At 48.1% G+C, this 18,263-nt stretch overlaps 6 protein-coding genes across 6 annotated transcripts; 3 read left to right on the top strand and 3 right to left on the bottom strand.

The window, feature by feature from the left end:
* Positions 1 to 205: 205 nt before the first annotated feature.
* On the top strand, positions 206 to 2,593 carry N7471_005515 (mitochondrial intermediate peptidase; the record flags this gene model as incomplete). Its single annotated transcript, XM_057278234.1, has 1 exon — positions 206 to 2,593. One exon carries the CDS (start codon positions 206 to 208, stop codon positions 2,591 to 2,593), a length of 2,388 nt encoding a protein of 795 aa, XP_057137844.1.
* A 1,044-nt stretch (positions 2,594 to 3,637) lies between these two features.
* Positions 3,638 to 4,555, top strand: N7471_005516 (uncharacterized protein; the record flags this gene model as incomplete). Its single annotated transcript, XM_057278235.1, has 1 exon — positions 3,638 to 4,555. One exon carries the CDS (start codon positions 3,638 to 3,640, stop codon positions 4,553 to 4,555), a length of 918 nt encoding a protein of 305 aa, XP_057137845.1.
* A 2,386-nt stretch (positions 4,556 to 6,941) lies between these two features.
* Positions 6,942 to 8,419, bottom strand: N7471_005517 (putative RING finger domain protein; the record flags this gene model as incomplete). The annotated part of the gene is made up of 4 exons (XM_057278236.1): positions 6,942 to 7,215; positions 7,277 to 7,714; positions 7,766 to 8,256; positions 8,315 to 8,419. 4 exons carry the CDS (start codon positions 8,417 to 8,419, stop codon positions 6,942 to 6,944), a joined length of 1,308 nt encoding a protein of 435 aa, XP_057137846.1.
* An 818-nt stretch (positions 8,420 to 9,237) lies between these two features.
* On the bottom strand, positions 9,238 to 10,821 carry N7471_005518 (FKBP-type peptidyl-prolyl cis-trans isomerase; the record flags this gene model as incomplete). The annotated part of the gene is made up of 3 exons (XM_057278237.1): positions 9,238 to 10,176; positions 10,241 to 10,678; positions 10,735 to 10,821. 3 exons carry the CDS (start codon positions 10,819 to 10,821, stop codon positions 9,238 to 9,240), a joined length of 1,464 nt encoding a protein of 487 aa, XP_057137847.1.
* Positions 10,822 to 11,147: 326 nt separating this feature from the next.
* Positions 11,148 to 14,700, top strand: N7471_005519 (putative DNA damage repair protein Mus42; the record flags this gene model as incomplete). Its single annotated transcript, XM_057278238.1, has 2 exons — positions 11,148 to 11,202; positions 11,252 to 14,700. The coding sequence occupies 2 exons, from the start codon at positions 11,148 to 11,150 to the stop codon at positions 14,698 to 14,700; spliced, it is 3,504 nt and encodes a 1,167-aa protein (XP_057137848.1).
* A 1,097-nt stretch (positions 14,701 to 15,797) lies between these two features.
* N7471_005520 (uncharacterized protein) lies at positions 15,798 to 17,802 on the bottom strand (the record flags this gene model as incomplete). The annotated part of the gene is made up of 7 exons (XM_057278239.1): positions 15,798 to 16,031; positions 16,100 to 16,341; positions 16,397 to 16,871; positions 16,919 to 17,130; positions 17,177 to 17,266; positions 17,326 to 17,569; positions 17,632 to 17,802. The coding sequence occupies 7 exons, from the start codon at positions 17,800 to 17,802 to the stop codon at positions 15,798 to 15,800; spliced, it is 1,668 nt and encodes a 555-aa protein (XP_057137849.1).
* Positions 17,803 to 18,263: the final 461 nt, after the last annotated feature.

Genomic DNA, 18,263 nt, shown 5'->3' on the forward strand with positions numbered 1-18,263 from the left:
TGGGGGGGAGGAGAAGGGGGGGGGAGCTGGTAGTGAGGATGAAGCAAAGTCGTGTTGGAGCAGGACGGGAATTCTTCGGCTCGGCAGAATCTCCAGAAAACTCCGTCATTGCCCGTTCTCCTTCGACTCTATGTTTCTTGCAATAGGGGATTTGTGAATCCACGATTTCCGATGGTTTTAATCTGCTTTTGATATAGTATCTACAATGCTTCGCCCTTTGCGACGAACATGGACATGTCGGAAATGCCTACATCTGCGGCCCCAATCTCGAGCCTTCGAGAGCGCCGCATCTTCTCCCTCAACGTCGTTTGATTACATTCCAGCAGATCATAGTGCACCAAGGAAGAAGGCCGATGACCATACTCTGCGCCGAGTCTTTGATTCACAACCGTTCTGGAATGAATTCTCCCAGCAGCGCACCACCACAGTCCCAAGGCGAGCTGGATTGGTGCAAAACCAATACCTGACAAGCCCTGAGGGCTTTAGGACATTCGCAAATGTTTCGCTGCAGAGATGCCAGGCTATCGTAGCCAAGGTGCTTGCCGCCTCGACGGTCGAAGAATACAGGGCCCTAGCACGAGACCTTGACCAGCTGAGCGATCTCCTGTGTCGCGTCATCGATCTGTCCGACTTCATTCGAACCATTCACCCCGATCCGCGGATACAAGAAGCAGCCACGCAGGCGTGGGCTCTTATGTTTGAATATATGAACGTTTTGAACACAACCACGGGGCTTCATGAACAGCTCAATAAGGCCTTGAACAACCCCGACGTGACATCATACTGGACCGAGGCAGAACGGATTGTGGCACAGATCCTCAACAAGGATTTCTCGAACTCTGCAATTCATATGCCGCCCAATGTGAGACAGCGATTTGTAAATCTCTCGAATGATGTGAGCCAGCTAGGTTCCGATTTCATGAATGGCGCGGAGCCTGCAAGGTCCCAGGTGATCTTTGGTGCCAACAGCCTCCAAGGATTGGATCCTATGGTTATATCCAAAATCAAGCGGTGGAACAAGAAAGCGCCAGTTCCGACTATGGGAATTGTCCCTCGACTTGCTCTGCGCTCGGTGCACGATGAGGAAGTTCGCAAAGACATCTACCTCGCCACTCGAACATCCAGCAAGCGCCAAATTCAAAGATTGGAAGAGCTTCTAGTGAAGAGGGCAGAGTTGGCACAACTTACGGGCTACAATAGCTTTGCGCACATGACTCTCGGCGACAAAATGGCCAAGACACCCGAAGCAGTATCGAACTTCTTGACTTCGCTTGTGTCAAGCAACCAAGGTCCAGTCCGGGAAGAGCTATATAGGCTGCAGGGCTTGAAGGGAGAGGCTTCCCTGCGGCCCTGGGACCATGCTTACTATGTTCACAAACGCGTTCTAGAGTATTCCCAAGCTCGTCGCTCTCGTCACATGGGAGTTATGAATGAGTTCTTTTCTCTGGGAACGGTGATGCAAGGTCTCTCTCGACTCTTTGACCGTCTGTATGGTGTGCGTCTAGTCCCTCATGAAGCATCTCCCGGCGAGACTTGGCATCCAGACGTTCGTCGATTGGATGTGGTGGATGAATCGGAGAATCATATTGCAGTCGTCTACTGTGACTTATTTACACGGCCGAGCAAACACCCGAATCCGGCTCACTTTACTCTGCGCTGCTCGCGCGAAATCTCGGCAGAGGAGATCACCGAGTGTGCCTCTATGAACCAATCTGCGCACCCAAATGACGGCATGGCCACTGGTGTAGATCCGCAAACTAACACTCTGCGCCAACTCCCAACCATTGCCCTCGTGTGTGATTTCCAGGAACCTCAGGCCAGTGGCACTGGCCAGCCAACTCTTTTGAGCGAGCAGAGTGTTCGCACCTTGTTCCACGAGATGGGCCACGCTGTCCACTCCATCCTGGGCCAAACGCCTCTGCAATCCATCTCCGGTACTCGGTGCGCCACGGACTTTGCCGAACTTCCCTCCGTATTGATGGAGAGCTTTGCGACTGCGCCGGAGGTGCTGCGCCTCTACGCGCGACACTGGAAGACTGACGAACCTCTGTCTGAGAGCATGATGCAGAGCATGGAGCTAGACCGCACTGCGCATGGGTCCATCTATGGCGCCGTTGAGAATGAAGCACAGATTCTCATGGCGCTCGTTGATCAGGCATATCACTCGATCCCAGCTGAAATCAGCTCAACTGGCATTGACTCCACCGATATCTATCATCGAGTCTTTTCTGAGTACTCCAGTTTGCCCGACCCAAATAATGTCCAGCCGCGCACCTCTTGGCAGGGCTTCTTCGGTCACTTGTATGGCTACGGTGCCACGTACTACAGCTATATCTTTGACCGCGCGATCGCGAACAAACTCTGGCAGGATGTCTTCCTTTCTGGTCAGGCAGCAACTGATCGTGCCGCCGGTGAGCGATACAAGAACGAAGTCCTCCGCTGGGGTGGTGGCCGCAATGGCTGGCAATGTGTGGCTGGTGTCCTGGGAAACAGCAACCCCTCCAATGCCAACGGACGACTGGCTGAAGGTGGCGATGAGGCCATGCGTGAGGTTGGTCGCTGGGGGCTCGGGCGCGAGGGCGTGTCTGGATAATGTGACACGAGTGTACTTTTATTGTCTTCCGGTACATCTATACCTGCCTTAAAGGGTTTTGTAAATAAAAATAGTTTCATAATATGATTTGGCCTTCTTATGACCTTTCCAATTAAACTCTTAAGGCTTGAACCGGATTCATCGTGGACAAATGATTATCAGTATCGAATATATAACGCACGGACATCATGGGCCACATGCTACATGTGAACCATATCCAATAAGAGCCTAGTTAGGCAATCCAGTGATCTCCGGTGTGCATTGAACGCAATGCCCGAGACTAGGCTACTGCTAGGAACGGAGTAGCGCCACCGTTGGCGATGGCGGGGTGACTAAATGTCTCACTGCCCCTTTGTCTGGTGTCTTACTTACTAGATTGCAACCTCGTTTATTCTTGAAAAAGTCTTCGCACAAATGCAAGTGAATGGAGAGGATCTTTTTCCAGTATAGGACTAGGCAAAGTATGACTTTCCCAACACCACCACGACAAGCCTTATCGCACGTTTTCCTCTGGTCTCAGTGCCTCTGACGTCCTTCCACTTTCGCTGTGCATGGTGGCTTGCTTAGCGGTAGACCCTGGTGCCATCCTGATGATAACAGGCAAAGCGCGAACTGGTCAGATATATTGCCTAGGCAAGGCACATGCTCTTTGTGTAGATTTGCTGTAGGGTAATATTCCAACCCAAATCCACCTGTAAAATACTTTAATAGAAGATCTGTCCCACCTTGGGGATATGAATCGTATTAATCGTATGAAGTACCTACGGGCTTGAGCATCTAGGCCTTCTTATCTTCTTATTATACAATAAACTTGCAATAAGTACGGAGTACCTCCCAGGTACTTCATGGGAATTCACCGCTCTGCTCTCTCTTGCTCGTTGTATGGGATATTGCGATTTCGACCTCTTTTCTTTCAACCCCTGCGCAATAAAACTGCATACCGTTTGCTACGAGAAATTATTTATTCCCAGCCTGACCTTCGATCCCAGCCTGACCTTCGATATTCTTCTCTCAATCACCGTTTAAATCAATCTACTCATCAAAATGCCTGATATCTTCATTGTCAATGACAGTGCTTCGTTCGCTTCGAGTGATACCTTCTCTACTCAAGACTCGATAGAGCAACCACAACCACTACACTCACTCCGTCGAAGAAACACAGTTGTCCAGCTCACAAGAAGGGTGTCTAAGAGAATATCCAAAACAATCCTCAGGGCCGGTGTTCAAGAACATGCGCTGAGCGAAAAGAATATCAAAAATCTCAACGACGCAACAGATATTGATCCACACAACCTATGCTTGCCATCTCATCAGTTTCATGAGGTTAAAATATACGACCCTATTCACGAAAACATTGAAGAGGAATGCCCTATTTTCGACGTGGAAGCAGCGAGAGAGATGCGTCTTCATCAGTCATACGCTACCTTCTGTCAAAATTTTACGCTATCGGGGACAACAAAGATGAGTAGGAAGTTCGACTTATCAATGGGGACGGAGTGGGCAGAGGAACATACACAGTCCTCTCACACGGATCAGACTCTCAAAAACAACGACACATCTGAATTTTCGGGTTCCCATGCCTATCCCGAGCACATCACGGTCCATTCAAGGCCCAGACCAAACACCGTCGCATTCCCAATATCACGCCCATCTACGGATCTTGACGATACACCAATATCACACTCAACAACTGTCGAGAAGCCCCCTTCAGGATTGCCAGTCACAGACACATCAAAGGTTGAGGAAGACTTGAACAGGATCAGTTCGAGTTTTGAGATAACACCCAACTCCAACTACCCCCAACCACCGCCTCGCATCATCACTCCAACTGTCTGGATGGACATGCAGCGCGACGAGCGAGAACGCAAAGCAGCTCGACGGCAGAGACTGCTAAATCCGTTTCGGTCGTGGTTTATGACAAGCCAGCCCTCGTGGGGCCGAAGACATGAAGTCGTCGAATAACGGGTTCTGCTGTCAGGCAAAGGCAAAGCAAGTCTGAGATATTGGATTGGTTTCAAATTTGCTGGTAATATTTTAAATGAAATACTATCTTAATTAAACAATCCATACTTGCTTTTTGCTTTGAATCATGTTAATATCACGTGCCTGCGCGCCGCATAGGCGATTTCGTCTCGTCTCGTCAACGCCCGGGTTTCAACGCCATATGCGCCAATCTTGAAAATGGGCAGGTTTTTGGACTCTTGTGTGTGTGGTTTGACCCCGTGGGGCTTATAATAGTATCGTGTAAAATACGAGGGAAACATCCACTTATTTCGAATACGAGTCTGCAGGAAAAAGAGGAAAAGTGGACGAACTACCTGGGTATCTAGTCGTACGTTTCTTGAGTCATTCACCGTGGTTTTTACTAAAAGTAAGTGTCTCCGGCATATAAAAGAAACATGTACTCAGCGAGTCATTGGTGCGGTTCATCGGAGGCGTTAACATAAGCCACTATAAGATAAGACAGTCGTAATCACTCTGCCCAGGAAATCTGACCTTTGTACGCCACTATCTTAGCAACCTTCAAAGAATTTGAGACACCTCACCATTCAATTCGGAATGTCGGACCCTACAGCCAGTCCGAGATCATACGACGGCAGTTGCCGCTGCGGTCAGTTTCATGATGCAGATCCCATCACCTATAGCAGAGCAACCCGTTGAGATTATGCAACTGTGCGGAGTACGATTCCTTCTGGGGACACAGGTGGAAAGAAAACGGCGAAAAAACCAGTCAAGTCAGGGCTAAAACACTTTTTTACGCAGGCTCAATCTATAATATCAACGGCTATCTCCTAGTCTATAGCCCAAAGACCAATCTGACCTACCATGATACCGATGGGGCTTCCAAGGTTTGAATCATATCCCCGGCTTGCGTTGGGTGTCGATGTTGGTTTATTATCGAATATCGAACAAGTCAATGGGAATAATGTCAAGGTTCGCTATAAAATCTAATTTCTTCGGAAGGCCATATCTTTTTTAGGCATTCGAGAGTATATCCAATAGTCGAATTCTTGGGAAATTAGTAAGAAAGGCTTGATATCTACTTTCTCTTGCCTGTAGCTTTAGGTTTTTGCAAGGGAACCTGTAGGTGGATATTTCCAAGGGCTTTGACCTGTTTTTCCCTTGAGTTGGCCCTTTTTTATACGAACAGTGACAATTCACGCTATGCAATGAATAGAAGTGTCCGGAGTAAGCCTTAATAGAGGAAAATTGCATTATACGATGGTGTAATTATAAAGTTACGTACACCAACCAGCAAGCCCTAGAGAGTTCAAAATATATAACCAGCCGAAACATCGAATAAGAAACCAAAACAAAACGTATACCGAAGAGATGCACACGACCGGAAAGGAAACATAGCAATAACGCGCAGAATTAATAAAATGAAACCAAAAGCAAGAGTAGACGGGAGCTGGCGCTGTTGAGTACAAAGTACCCATGTACACAGGTGTAGGCTAACAAAGACAAAAGCCAAGGGCATCCATGGATGAAAAACACCCGACCATTGGTAAAATAGTATATTTGACATAAAATGATGCCTTTTAAGCTTAATTTGACAAAATAAGACATAGAAAAAGAGTATTCACCCATCTTAGAGAGGGTGTAACATGGAGCAAAAGCAAAAAAAAATGGACTCGCGGGGAATCGAACCCCGGACCACTCCCATGCTAAGGGAGTATTATACCACTAAACCACAAGCCCAGTTCGATGGAAGAGGCGAGCCTTTAATGATATATGAACAGAAACACATCTAAAGCAGAAAATATGGTGTCACATATGAAAAGGGTACGATGTTTCATCCTCCCCGACTATCAACGTTACGTAGTAATAAGTGTGCCTAGTAGACTATAATCCCAACTCTAACGATCAAACGGTAACTTCCGCACACACAGAAACGGCACTCATGAACCATAAACAAACCAGAATAGTCATATCGCCAAGGTGTGATGCAAGGAGAGGCAGATCCCAATGTTACAGCCTTACCCACCGTACCGTCTTCGAGACGAAACAAATCTTCACAATCTGCTACTAAAGAGAATATTCCAATAGTATATGCACTGGTTGTCCAAAGGGAAAATGTCAATGTGTGAGATGGGTATGTACATTGGGCAGAGGAAGGAACAACTTTACAAAACAGACTCTCGCGAACGACCAGACATGTTTCAATTCTCCGTCGCACGGAGTGAAAGCCACACAGAAAAGGGGTATGGAGGAATAGAAAAACTGCATAAGGGAAGAAAAAGCAATCGAACCTGCCGAATCGCTAAAACTGACAGATGAAGCATGGGATGAAAAGGGAAAAAAAAGGCCCGCTGCGTGCAAATCATAATTGATGCATCAATTCTTCTCATGTGCTGCTTCCAAATCGGTTCGTAAACCAATTGGTGAATCCCCCTCCACTGCTACCCTCACCCCGGCTAGACCGTGGGTTGCTAGATTCCCCTCCCTCCGGCGTAGGGGACCGGCGTGGTGAAATTCGTGGGGAAAGCCGATTCTGCAATGAAGATAACGAGGATCGACCGCTGCGCATAGTGCGAGCAGAACTGTGACGCCGGTGGGAACTTGGCTGCTCAGGACTATCCTGGATCACTACCGGATTCTCACAGGTGCCTTCTCCGTCTCTGTGGAAGATGCTGTCAGCTGAAAGTCATCGGTTTGTGCATACAACTCACATAGACTTACGCTATGTCTGAATTGATGCTGCGACGGCAATGCGGACAAGTGTTATGTTGGGTCAGCCACGCGTGGATGCAGTTGAAATGAAACCAGTGCGTGCATGGTAATACAGTGACTTCCAAGCCGAGTTCAACGTTATCCATGCAAATCGAACACACTGCTTTCCCTTCAGATCCCATCATATCTTCATTAACCTTTTTCTTTGGCAAAGCTTGGATGGCAGCATCAGATGCTGGCGGTGCCGCAGTGCTGGTCCCAGTATTTTCAATCAGTTGTGATATGACTCTGTCGAGCTCCTCCTGCGAATATACTGCATCTCCGCTTCGACTCATGTTGAGAATGGCGGACAATATCCCAAGAGCATGTGGGCTTGCCGGGCTACGAGCTCCACGTGAGCGTCGCATAGTTTGTACCCCAATATCAGCGCGAATGGCATCCATGATTCTAGATTTGATTAGTCTGGTAACAATCACAACAGATAGAGCCATTACATACTCATTTATGTCCATCGGATTGCGGTTAATAGGTTGCGGCGCATCTGCATTGCGGGGAGATAGGCCTGGGTGATGGCCTGTGAGGTGGTCGTCCTCGAGCCAGTCGGGAGAGGTAGAGGATTGAGGGTGGAAGAGGTCCTCTCCGTATCCCCTGTACCCACGAGGGTTTGGCTCCATTAAATTTTGTAAAATTGTGTCAAAGCTTTGCAGCATCATCGGAACCATAGGGTTCGGGCCATTGTTGCGCTGACCAGAGGGCATTCCAGTATCAAGTGTCGCGCTGCTGAATGAGAAGCGACCGTCGGGCGATCTATATGTGCGCATGGAGGAGAATGGAGAAGTGCCATGTCCGAGAAGCCCAGGGCCCTGCGGTTCTTGTGTGTCTCGTTCCCATGGATTGTGGTCTATCCACGGGTTGACGCGTGGAGGCGACGAGGAGTCGGCACGGTGTGAGGGGGAATCTTCGGAAGGCAGTTCTGGGGGAATCTCAACCTAGAGGAAGAGACGGTGTTAGAATTAAATAAACCAAGAGAGAAAGCATTCACTGTACTATTTCTGTGAACTCAGATTCACAATGCGGGCACGTCAAATCATCACCATCCTTAATCCAAACCCCGCCACAGGCATGGCATAACATGCGGTCGCCGCTGTCCATGTCGCGATACAGACCGATAATCACCTAGAGAGTTATGAGATGTTGTACAACGCAGATGTTATGATTGAAGCTGATAGAATCGATAAGCGCCAGAACAGTCACGAGTCATAGCCTTATCTGCGGGGAGGGATCACAGTTGGCTAGATGACCATGATTTTATTGGAGGAAGAACAGGAAGAGATGGGGGGTAATGTATCACAGAGGGTAATAGCCCAACGTGTTAGAACAAAGGATTATTTGAAGTGATTAATTGTAGTGAGCCCTGGAGGCTGTAGAGGTCTCGGCTGGAACGAGGCAATGACGTTGATCAGCGATCGCCTCCATAGCCTTAAAAAGGCAAAGGGAACCACTAACAAAATATACCTAAGACTACATATATGAAACAAAGAACACCCACGTTTTATGTAGACAAAAATAAAAGACCATGCATCAGGCAGCCTTATTTCCTCTTATTTCTATCTTATTTAACATGCGGTTTCATGTCGGGGAATTTGTTGCGACGCAAGGGCAAGGAGGCGAGGTATACAGCTCATATTATTTAAAAAAAAGTTAAAGATGCCTCTTTCTACACTGGAATAAAGATTCTCAATCATATGATCAACTCATAAAGAAACTAGTACAAAATATATAATAAACAGCAATAAATGGTCACTTTTTCCATGCAGGGATACAAATTCCTCGCGATCATCTCATCCCTGCCAAATACAGTGGGGAAGTGAACTGAAAAAAGAGACAGCAATGGATATCACAGGAATGATGCAATTGAACCGGTAACCTCAAACACCCCGATGAAAAGACGGATGACAATGTCGAGCAGTTTACTTGATCTCGAGGAGCTTGACGTCAAAGACGAGCTTGGAGTTGGCGGGGATGCCGGGGAGGGCCTTCTTGCCGTATGCGAGAGAAGGAGGGATAGAGATGCGACGCTCACCACCGACAGCCATGCCGGCGACACCGATGTCCCAACCCTTGATGACCTCGCCCTTTCCGAGCTTGAAGGTGAAAGGCCTGCCCTTCTTATTGGAGTCGAAGACCTTGCCGTCCTCGAGCTTGCCGATGTAGCGCATAGCGACAGTGTTGCCGCTCTTGGCAGCAACACCCTTTCCAAGCTTCTTGTCGTCCATCTTGACTCCACGGACCTCCTTAACGCCGAGAGTGCCGGTGGGCTTATCGCCGGAGGGAGTAGGGCCCTGCTCGAGGTTCTTGGCGAACTGGACCTTCTTGTCGGTCTTGGCCTCCTTCTTGTCATCCTTCTTAGCGTCCTTCTTGGCTTCCTTAGGCTCAACAGCGGCGGCATCGCCGTTGTTCTTCTTGAGCTTCTTCTGCTGGGCCTTAGTCAAGGCGGGCTCCTCAGCCTTGTTAGACTTGGCCTTGTTGGCCTTGGCCATCAGATCATCGAGGGTGACTTCCTCCTCAGCGGCGCGCTTGTTCTTGCCCTTCTTGGACTCAACAAGCTTAGGGGCCTCCTCCTCGCTCTCGACCTCAGTGATTCTGGGGTCCTCAATGTCATCAAGGTCATCGCTCTCATCATCATCCTGCATGGCAATGAGGTCCTCCATGTCGAGCTCATCCTCATCGGGAGACAGGTCGTAGTCATCCTCGTCCTCATCATCGTGGTCATGGTCATGGTCGTGGTCGTGACCGTCATCGAGACCAATGACGTAGTTACCGGTTAGGAAGACAGTGTGGTTACCGGTGACCTTGAAGAACACAGGCTCACCCTCGCAGACAGTGATATCCAGAGGCTGTTGGTAGTTCTATAGGGGGTATTAGACGACAATATTCAAAATATTGTGAAACTCAAGAGGGTGTTGGTCTTACCTGGCTGGGGCTGAGGGTGCAGATAACGTTCTCATCGAGCTCAAGGCCCTCCTCGGACTCGGAGTCCTCATCGTCAAGGGCAGGGCCCTTACCCTTGATGAGCTTGGAGATGGCAGCCTTCAGGTCGAAGTCCTCATCATCCTCCTCCTCCTCATCATCCTCCTCCATAGCGTCCTCGAGGTCCTTGAGGGCAGCAGCTGCCTTGAGCTTGCGGGCCTTCTCCTTGTCGCTAGGGCCACCGTTGGACTCCTCCTCGTCATCGGATTCCTCCTCATCCTCATCACTGTAGTCCTCATCATCCTCATCATCCTCATCGAGGTCAAGACCGGGAGGAGCGCGAACAATCTTCAGGGTGGAGCGGGAAGGCTTGCTCGAGTCCTGGTCATCCTCGTACTCTGGGGCCTCATCGGGATCGATAGCGGCCATGCTGATGCGGAACTAGATTCAGGGTCAGCACAAGTTATCAGCCAATTGATGATCACAGCAAGACTGACCGAAGCAGCAGCGTTGGGGACTGCTTGAACCATGGCACCGGGAGGAACCCGGAGCGCATAGACTGCGACAGGCTGAACGGCAGACATTGTGAATAATTAGAATAAATTGAGCGAGATGGAAAAAGATCAAGTTCAAAGAGAGAATGAACCACGTGGAAAAGGATGTAGATGAAGGAAAGAAAAGAGAAGAAAAGAAAAGATGCTACCAAGCAACAGATGCGGCAAAAAATTGGAGAAAAAAAAAACTCGATCAATGAGAGCAACGAATCGTTCACCGCTGATGTATTGCCACAAGTGACCGCTTCCTGAAAGCTTGGATCCACGTGATGATTACCGACCTTCGCGCGAAAGGGCAACATCCTTCTTTTGTTTTTACACTCTATTATAGGTCATGATGGTCGTTGTAGCCCAAAATGGGCTCCCGTCATGAGATCAACTCTAGTGCAATGCGCAAACGCATTGAAAATCGTATGTTTAGTCTAAATATCAGTCTCCGCTCTTATCTGACCGTGTCTAGATGACTTCAACGATGAAGGAGGAGAGGAGTATGAGGCCTCCAGCTTCGGCGGGTTTGGGGACTACATGCGCCGGAAAAAAATGAAGTTGCAGAATCTTGACGCGGAAATTCGAGCATCAGCTGGCGATTGCCCGCCAATATTCCGTGGTGTAGTTGCCCATGTCAATGGGTACACTCAACCCTCCCTGCAAGACCTGCACCACCTGATTGTCAGCCATGGGGGTGGCTTCCTTCAATATCTAGATGGCAAGACTGCGGCTACTCATATCATTGCCAGTGCCCTGACACCCAAGAAGCGTGAGGAGTTCCGCCGCTACCGCATAGTGAAACCTACGTGGGTGACAGACAGTATCAAAGCAGGACGTCTGCTGCCATGGGATGAATTTAGAATAGTAGACGAAGGTCAGGCACAAAGGGTGCTCAAGTTTGATGATGGCCGGTTTATCAGTCAGACGAATAGCCCTCGCACAGGTTACAAAGAGCAATCAAGGGCCAGCTGGTATAGCTCTCAGCTCCGAGATATGAGCACAACCGAAGAGGGTCCCGGCTCTTCATCAAAACTTGTGACCCCGTATGTGCGGTCAAATGCCTCCCAGATGGTCATACCAACCATGCGGAGCCAGTCATCTCAGTCAGACTATGGTGACTTCCCTAGCTTCACTATGGAGAAAGAGGAGGAAGCTCATGACCCTCAGCATCAACAAGAGACACCAGCCAATGTCGTAACACAACCTACAATGCCACATCAAGCTCCGGATTCTGATCAAGTGCCCACTTCACCAGATCCACTGGTTGATCTCGAAACAACAACGCTTCTCGACCAAACAAGTTCAACACAACCCGCTTTAACTTCTGAAGAATACAACGCACAGCTCCTTTCTGACTCAAGGATGCAGAAGTCCTCTGTTGCGAATCCGGAATTCCTGCAGCAGTATTATAGGGAGTCTCGCCTCCATCATTTGTCAACCTGGAAGGCGGAGCTGAAAGCCCAACTGCTGACCGCAACGAAGGAAAATGCACAATCTCAGAGATCGAAAAAGAAACCTGTGCCTGGATCAAGACGGTACATTCTACATGTGGACTTCGACTCATTCTTTGCAGCTGTCTCAATTCTAAACCACCCCGAGCTCCAAGACAAGCCGGTTGCTATCGCCCATGGTTCTGGACCAGGCTCCGAGATTGCTAGTTGTAATTATCCTGCACGTGCTCGAGGCGTTAAGAATGGGATGTGGATGAAAGCTGCTTTGCAATTATGCCCCGATCTCAAAGTCCTGCCTTATGATTTCCCTGCCTATGAAGATGCGAGTCGCAAGTTTTACACCTCGATACTTGCCATTGATGGCACCGTGCAGAGTGTCAGTATCGACGAGGCTTTGATTGATGTCACAAATCTATGTGTGGAAGCTGGCGGCTCAGATGGAAAGGCTATATCAGAAGGATCAATTTATCGCGAGCAAGCCAAAGCGGACGAAATTGCCCAAAATTTACGAGATTCAATCAAAGAGAAAACCGGATGCGCAGTCTCTGTCGGAATTGGCAACAACATTCTGCTCGCAAAAGTGTCTCTCAGAAAAGCCAAGCCTGCTGGGCAGTTTCAATTAAAACCAGATGCTGTTCTGGATTTTATTGGAGATCTTACTGTTCGTGATCTTCCTGGAGTGGGCAATAGCATGGCAATTAAACTCGAAGAGCTGAATGTGAAATTTGTCAAAGACATCAGAGATCTCCCGAAAGAGAGACTTATATCTGGCCTGGGACCCAAAACTGGAATCAAATTGTGGGAATACGCTCGCGGAATCGACCGAACAGAAGTCGGCGATCAAACCATCAGGAAATCTGTTTCGGCCGAGGTCAACTGGGGGATCCGGTTTGTCAATCAGGGTCAAGCAGATGACTTTGTGCGTTCTCTGTGCGAGGAGCTGAATCGAAGATTGATGGAAAATCTGGTGAAGGGGAAGCAGCTCACCCTAAAGGTTATGCGTCGATCGATAGACGCTCCACTGGAACCGGTCAAGCATCTCGGCCATGGAAAATGTGATACATTCAACAAGAGCGTCGCTCTTGGTGTTGCGACCAATGTACCAGAAGTCATTGGGAAAGAAGCAATCTCGATGTTGAGAAGTTTCAACTTTTCACATGGAGACTTGAGAGGTCTGGGTGTGCAAATGACCAAACTTGAACCAATCAAGTCTGGCCCTTCAGGCCCCGAGAGCAGTCAGCGACAACTCAACTTCCAGACGTCTCCACCTCGCAAGAAAGCCATCCCAGATGCAGACCCCGACGAGCTGGAGAGTCCGCAGAAAGATGACTCTGTTCGGATTCAAGCGGATCCAGTACTCAGCGATAGTGCGCACAAGCCACTCAACATCTCGGGGTCCCAGTTTATTATGCCCACTCAACCAGATCCCAAAGTCCTTGCCGAGTTGCCCACGGATATCAGATCCAGGCTTGTTGCACAAGCAAAGCCGCGCCAGGATTCTCGCTCTGGGTCTCCTTGTCCTCTCCCGCGTGAAGCACGACAGCCTGCCCAAGCCGACCTTCCCCCGCAGTCCCAGCTGGACCCAGATGCATTGGCGGCATTGCCTGAAGATGTCCGCAAAGAGGTATTGGGATATTATAACAACCCAGCCACCAACGCTGCGCCGCCGCCCGCGCCGGCAGTACCAGAGTCGCGCCCATCAACATCTAGCTCTCTCAAGCCGAGAAGGCCAGTCTCACCACCTAAAAAGAGGCGTGGCCGCCCACCCCAGTCGGCAACGATTGCGAACAAGCCTAAGCCCAAGCCTTTGAATCAATCAAGCTTTGGGTTCGTTCTTCCACGCCCAGCGGCCGTATCTGCTGGTTTTGATGAAGAGGGCTTGTCTAGACAGGCGTCACCAAACATCGAAGACCCAACCGAAGCTTCAGCCGAATTTCTTGCTGCTCTACCTGAAGATATCAGACAAGAACTCCTTGAAGAACAAAAGCGCACCCGGATGCAACAGCTCTCGCGAGCTACTGAACCTGCACAAAGACCTCCATCTTGGGTACAGGAAGCTTCCCCTTCTGCACCAATTGCCACAGAGAAACTTCTACCTCTACCCCCTCTCCCCAAGCGTCCCGTCTTTACATCACAGCGCCTGTCCCGATTACCAGATCTGCGAGATGCTGTTGGCTCATGGCATGATGTCTTTGCGGCTGGCGGCCCATACCGCGAAGACGTTGCTTCGTTGTGTAAATATTTGTCCAGTGTGACACTGCAAGAGAAGGATGTGGACAAAGCTGTTTCGGTGGTGCGCTGGTTGATGTGGTTGGTCGGTGATCATTCGCAGCAGCAGCAGGGGTCTAAAGAGCCACAAGGGTCCCGGCCTGAGGGGACTATAAGTTGGGAAGAGGCTATAGAGACCATGCAGTACAGTGTCCAGGCGGCTCTGGAACAGAGAGAGCTCCCCCCAGTGGACTTTTCGTAAATGATACCCAAATTTAAAGCATAACATTGTTGACTGTATATACCTAAATGACCCTACGGATGTCAACAATCCATGTAAGACCTACTTACCTACATATGTAGCAAAGTATATACCGGATTTTAGGCCGCGGTCACGATTTTCCCCATCGGGGTGCCACTGCTTTATGAGGGTGCTCATGGTCCTACTCACTGAGTATTTCATAGCATAGGGTGATTACTCAGTGACCATTTAATAGTACTTAGTAAGAAATAAGGTGATGTTTAGTGAATGCTAGGCCATGCTTAATAATGTTTAAATCATGCTCTGATTATGCTTGGTGAACACTTAAGTTATACTCGGTGAGCACTTAGGTTATGCTCAGTGAACACTTAGGGTGTGCATAGTTAGCACCTAGATCGCGTTCACTAGTTAAGTATTTAGACTACGCTTAATGAGCGCACGGATATACCCACTTTCTAGCCTAAAATTAAAAGTAGAGATAGAATAGTTTAGCCATGTGATATATAGATCACTTTATTAGCTATCTATTCTATAAATACTAGCGCTAGTAACTAAAAATGTATCTAATATTAACTAGTTATCCTTTTTGTTAATTGCTCCTACCTTAGTAGGCCTTGACAAGTGCTGTAGCACCTGGGCAATTTTGATGCTACGATATGGTGCTGCGAGGTGCTGCGAGACTAAGCCGATTTTAGTACTATTGTACTATTGTATGGTGCTGCGGCACTAAGTGCTAGTTATAGCACCGACCTAAGATAGATGCATAAAATACTGACTTATTTCCATAAATTACTAATTTTTACTTATATATTAGTATTAGGAGAAACTTATAGCCGCTCGCTACTAAAATTCATATCAACTAATATTTAATAAATAGATTAAAAGCTTTAGGTACTATAAAAATGTGGACTAATAGTAAATTTAGCTTAAAATTGTATAAAATTAGTAATGTTTTGCTCCTTCTATGTACTTGGAGATCAAGAGATAAGTACTCGGCGACATTGCCAGTAGTGTCTTGTGAAGAAATTGATGGGAAACTACAGTAAATTGAAGCCAGCTGAGCACAAAGCAGTTCCAAGTACATATCGCAATATCAATTACCATAGCTGAACATAAGTTAGGAACCTTCGCCAGGCCGGTTGTCGGTAGTAATCATCAAGCATAGCTATTTCTTCAACTGACAAGGGACGTCGACCAGTTCTGCAATCCGCAGTCTTCAGATCTCGCCATGGAGTTCGGTAAATAACTTTGTATCCGAGGGTGAAACCGAAGATGATCAAAATTCCGAGGATGTATTGGAAGAAGTTTGACGGAGTAAAGCCGGTACCTCCCTGTGAACATTGAAAAGTCAGCAAGGAACTTCTTCAAATCATTCCATAGGACATGAATGGGGCCTTACAGGAGGTTTAATGCCAAGGAATATACAGCAAACCAGCAGGAAGATAGAGATAAACATCAGCCATGCCGGTGCGAGGGGCCATAGTGAGGATTTCCAGGCGTATATCTCGGTGAAAAGCGGATCATTCTGTGCTTTCAGCACGCGATGGAATCGCCAGTTGACAAAGGAAATGATGATCCAATTGGTAAAGAAAGAGGCACTGGTGATTGAGATCAACCAGTTCAAAACGGTCAGACCACCAGCTGATATTTTTTAGTATACGCTTGAGTTGACAAATGATTTGAGTGGAATGCTCACCGGCAATTTGGATGTATCCCAAGACCACTGCGACCAGCGAGGTAATTATCAATGCCAATCTGGGACGCCCCCTAGAGTCTACAGTGGCAAGGCCTTCCCAAATCAGTTTCTGATGAGCCATGGTTCTCAAGATTCTTGACGAAAGGTATACAGCCTCAGCAGCAATCGCCAGAACACCGCATATCATTCCCGCATTCAACAGCGAGGGAATGCCTGGGATTCCGGAATTTTGAACGGCGATAATAAAAGGCGAGGCTGCGACACCGCTGCCGCCTAATAAGCGATTATCATCTGATGGGACCAATAGTGTGATGAAGACAACGCTGATCACATAGATAAAGTTGACTCGGAATGGTACGAGCTTCGTCGCATGGGCCATGGAGAATCGGGGACTTTCGGCTTCTCCGCCCATAATACCAATAAACACTTGATCGCCAACAGCCCATGTGGCAAGAAGTGCACAGTTGGCAAATCCCTGAATTCATCAGTCCAAGCTCTGAAGCGGGCTTATGGGAAACATACAGAAAATCCGTTGAGGAATGGGGGAAGTGTGGTCCAAGTCTCTCCATGATGTATAGAGCCCTTAGGTCCAGCTCCTAGAACAAGCGCCAAAGACAGAACGATGATGATGAGGAAGATAACGATTTTGATCAAAGATGTCACGTATTCAAACCAAGCGAAGACTTTGTTTGGCAGAACGAAAATGGCCAGGCAGGCGACCAAGAAGATAGTGACTTAAAGACATTAGCAAATGTCACAGCTTATGGTGTGGATGCTTACTTGTCGCGGCCAATGGAATAGACCCTTCAGCCCAATATTGAACCAACACGTTGAAGAATCCTGCTTCGGATGCGACGATGGCCGTCCAACCTAGCTGGCAGTCAGTGACAGATATTCCAAGGCTATTTCACACTGTTCCTCCCACATACCAAGCCACTCTGCAAATCCTGCACCAAAAGCCAGAGCTGGGTCGACCCAACGATCCGCATAGTCGATATAATTTCCTGAGACGGGGAACGCGATGGTCATCTCGGAGAGTGATTGAAGCACAGCCCATACACACGTGCAGACCATAGTGTAGGCAATGACCATATTGCCTGGCCCACCGGTGGCCAGGGCTTTTCCAGTGGCGATGAACACACCACTGCCGATGTTGGATCCTAAAGAAATGATCTTCCTAGATGGTGAGACACGTTCAAACAGAGATTGTCTAATATCCGCCACTGGATTCTCACATGGACCTGGCGGGCCGAGAACGAGCGATGAAATTGACCATTTCTGGTCTCTTCCAGTTCTCCTACGCCCGCTTCCCCTTTGGTCGCTATCGGTTCAAGGCCATTGGTATCGTCTTTGACAATATCCTTCTCGTGTTTGTACACATTGGTAGAGGTATCAGGTTCAGACATGGTTCTAAAAAGATCTTTGTTGCATAACTAGTATAAAAGAGTGGGGAATCGTGCAGATGATAGTGCAAAGTTCCATCGGGGAAACGCTTGATTTATAGTTCTGAAATAAAATAAACATTGAGGGGCAAGGGATATAATAAACCGGTGTATATAACCATGGATGTCATTGATATGGATGAAAGTAAGTACTTCCTCCACGAATAAAGTGAATACCGACAATCTCATTCGAGACGTTAGATCCACTTCCCCGCATCCCTAATGCCCCGGTGTGATTTGACTTTCGCCTCTTTGCCGTCTTTGGGTCTCTTGGTGTACCTAACGGGAGATATTAACAGTGGGTGGCTTTTACCTTTGATAAAGTTTCATATAATGTCTGAGTATAAGCCACATTACCTGATGATCCAATGATTAGAACACTTTTGATTGGAGGGTCGGGAACGAAGCCGTAGCGCTGATGAGAT

The sequence above is a fragment of the Penicillium samsonianum genome, assembly GCF_028829775.1.
Source record: "Penicillium samsonianum strain IBT 33392 chromosome Unknown utg000003l_segment0_segment0, whole genome shotgun sequence".
Lineage (NCBI taxonomy): Eukaryota > Fungi > Ascomycota > Eurotiomycetes > Eurotiales > Aspergillaceae > Penicillium > Penicillium samsonianum.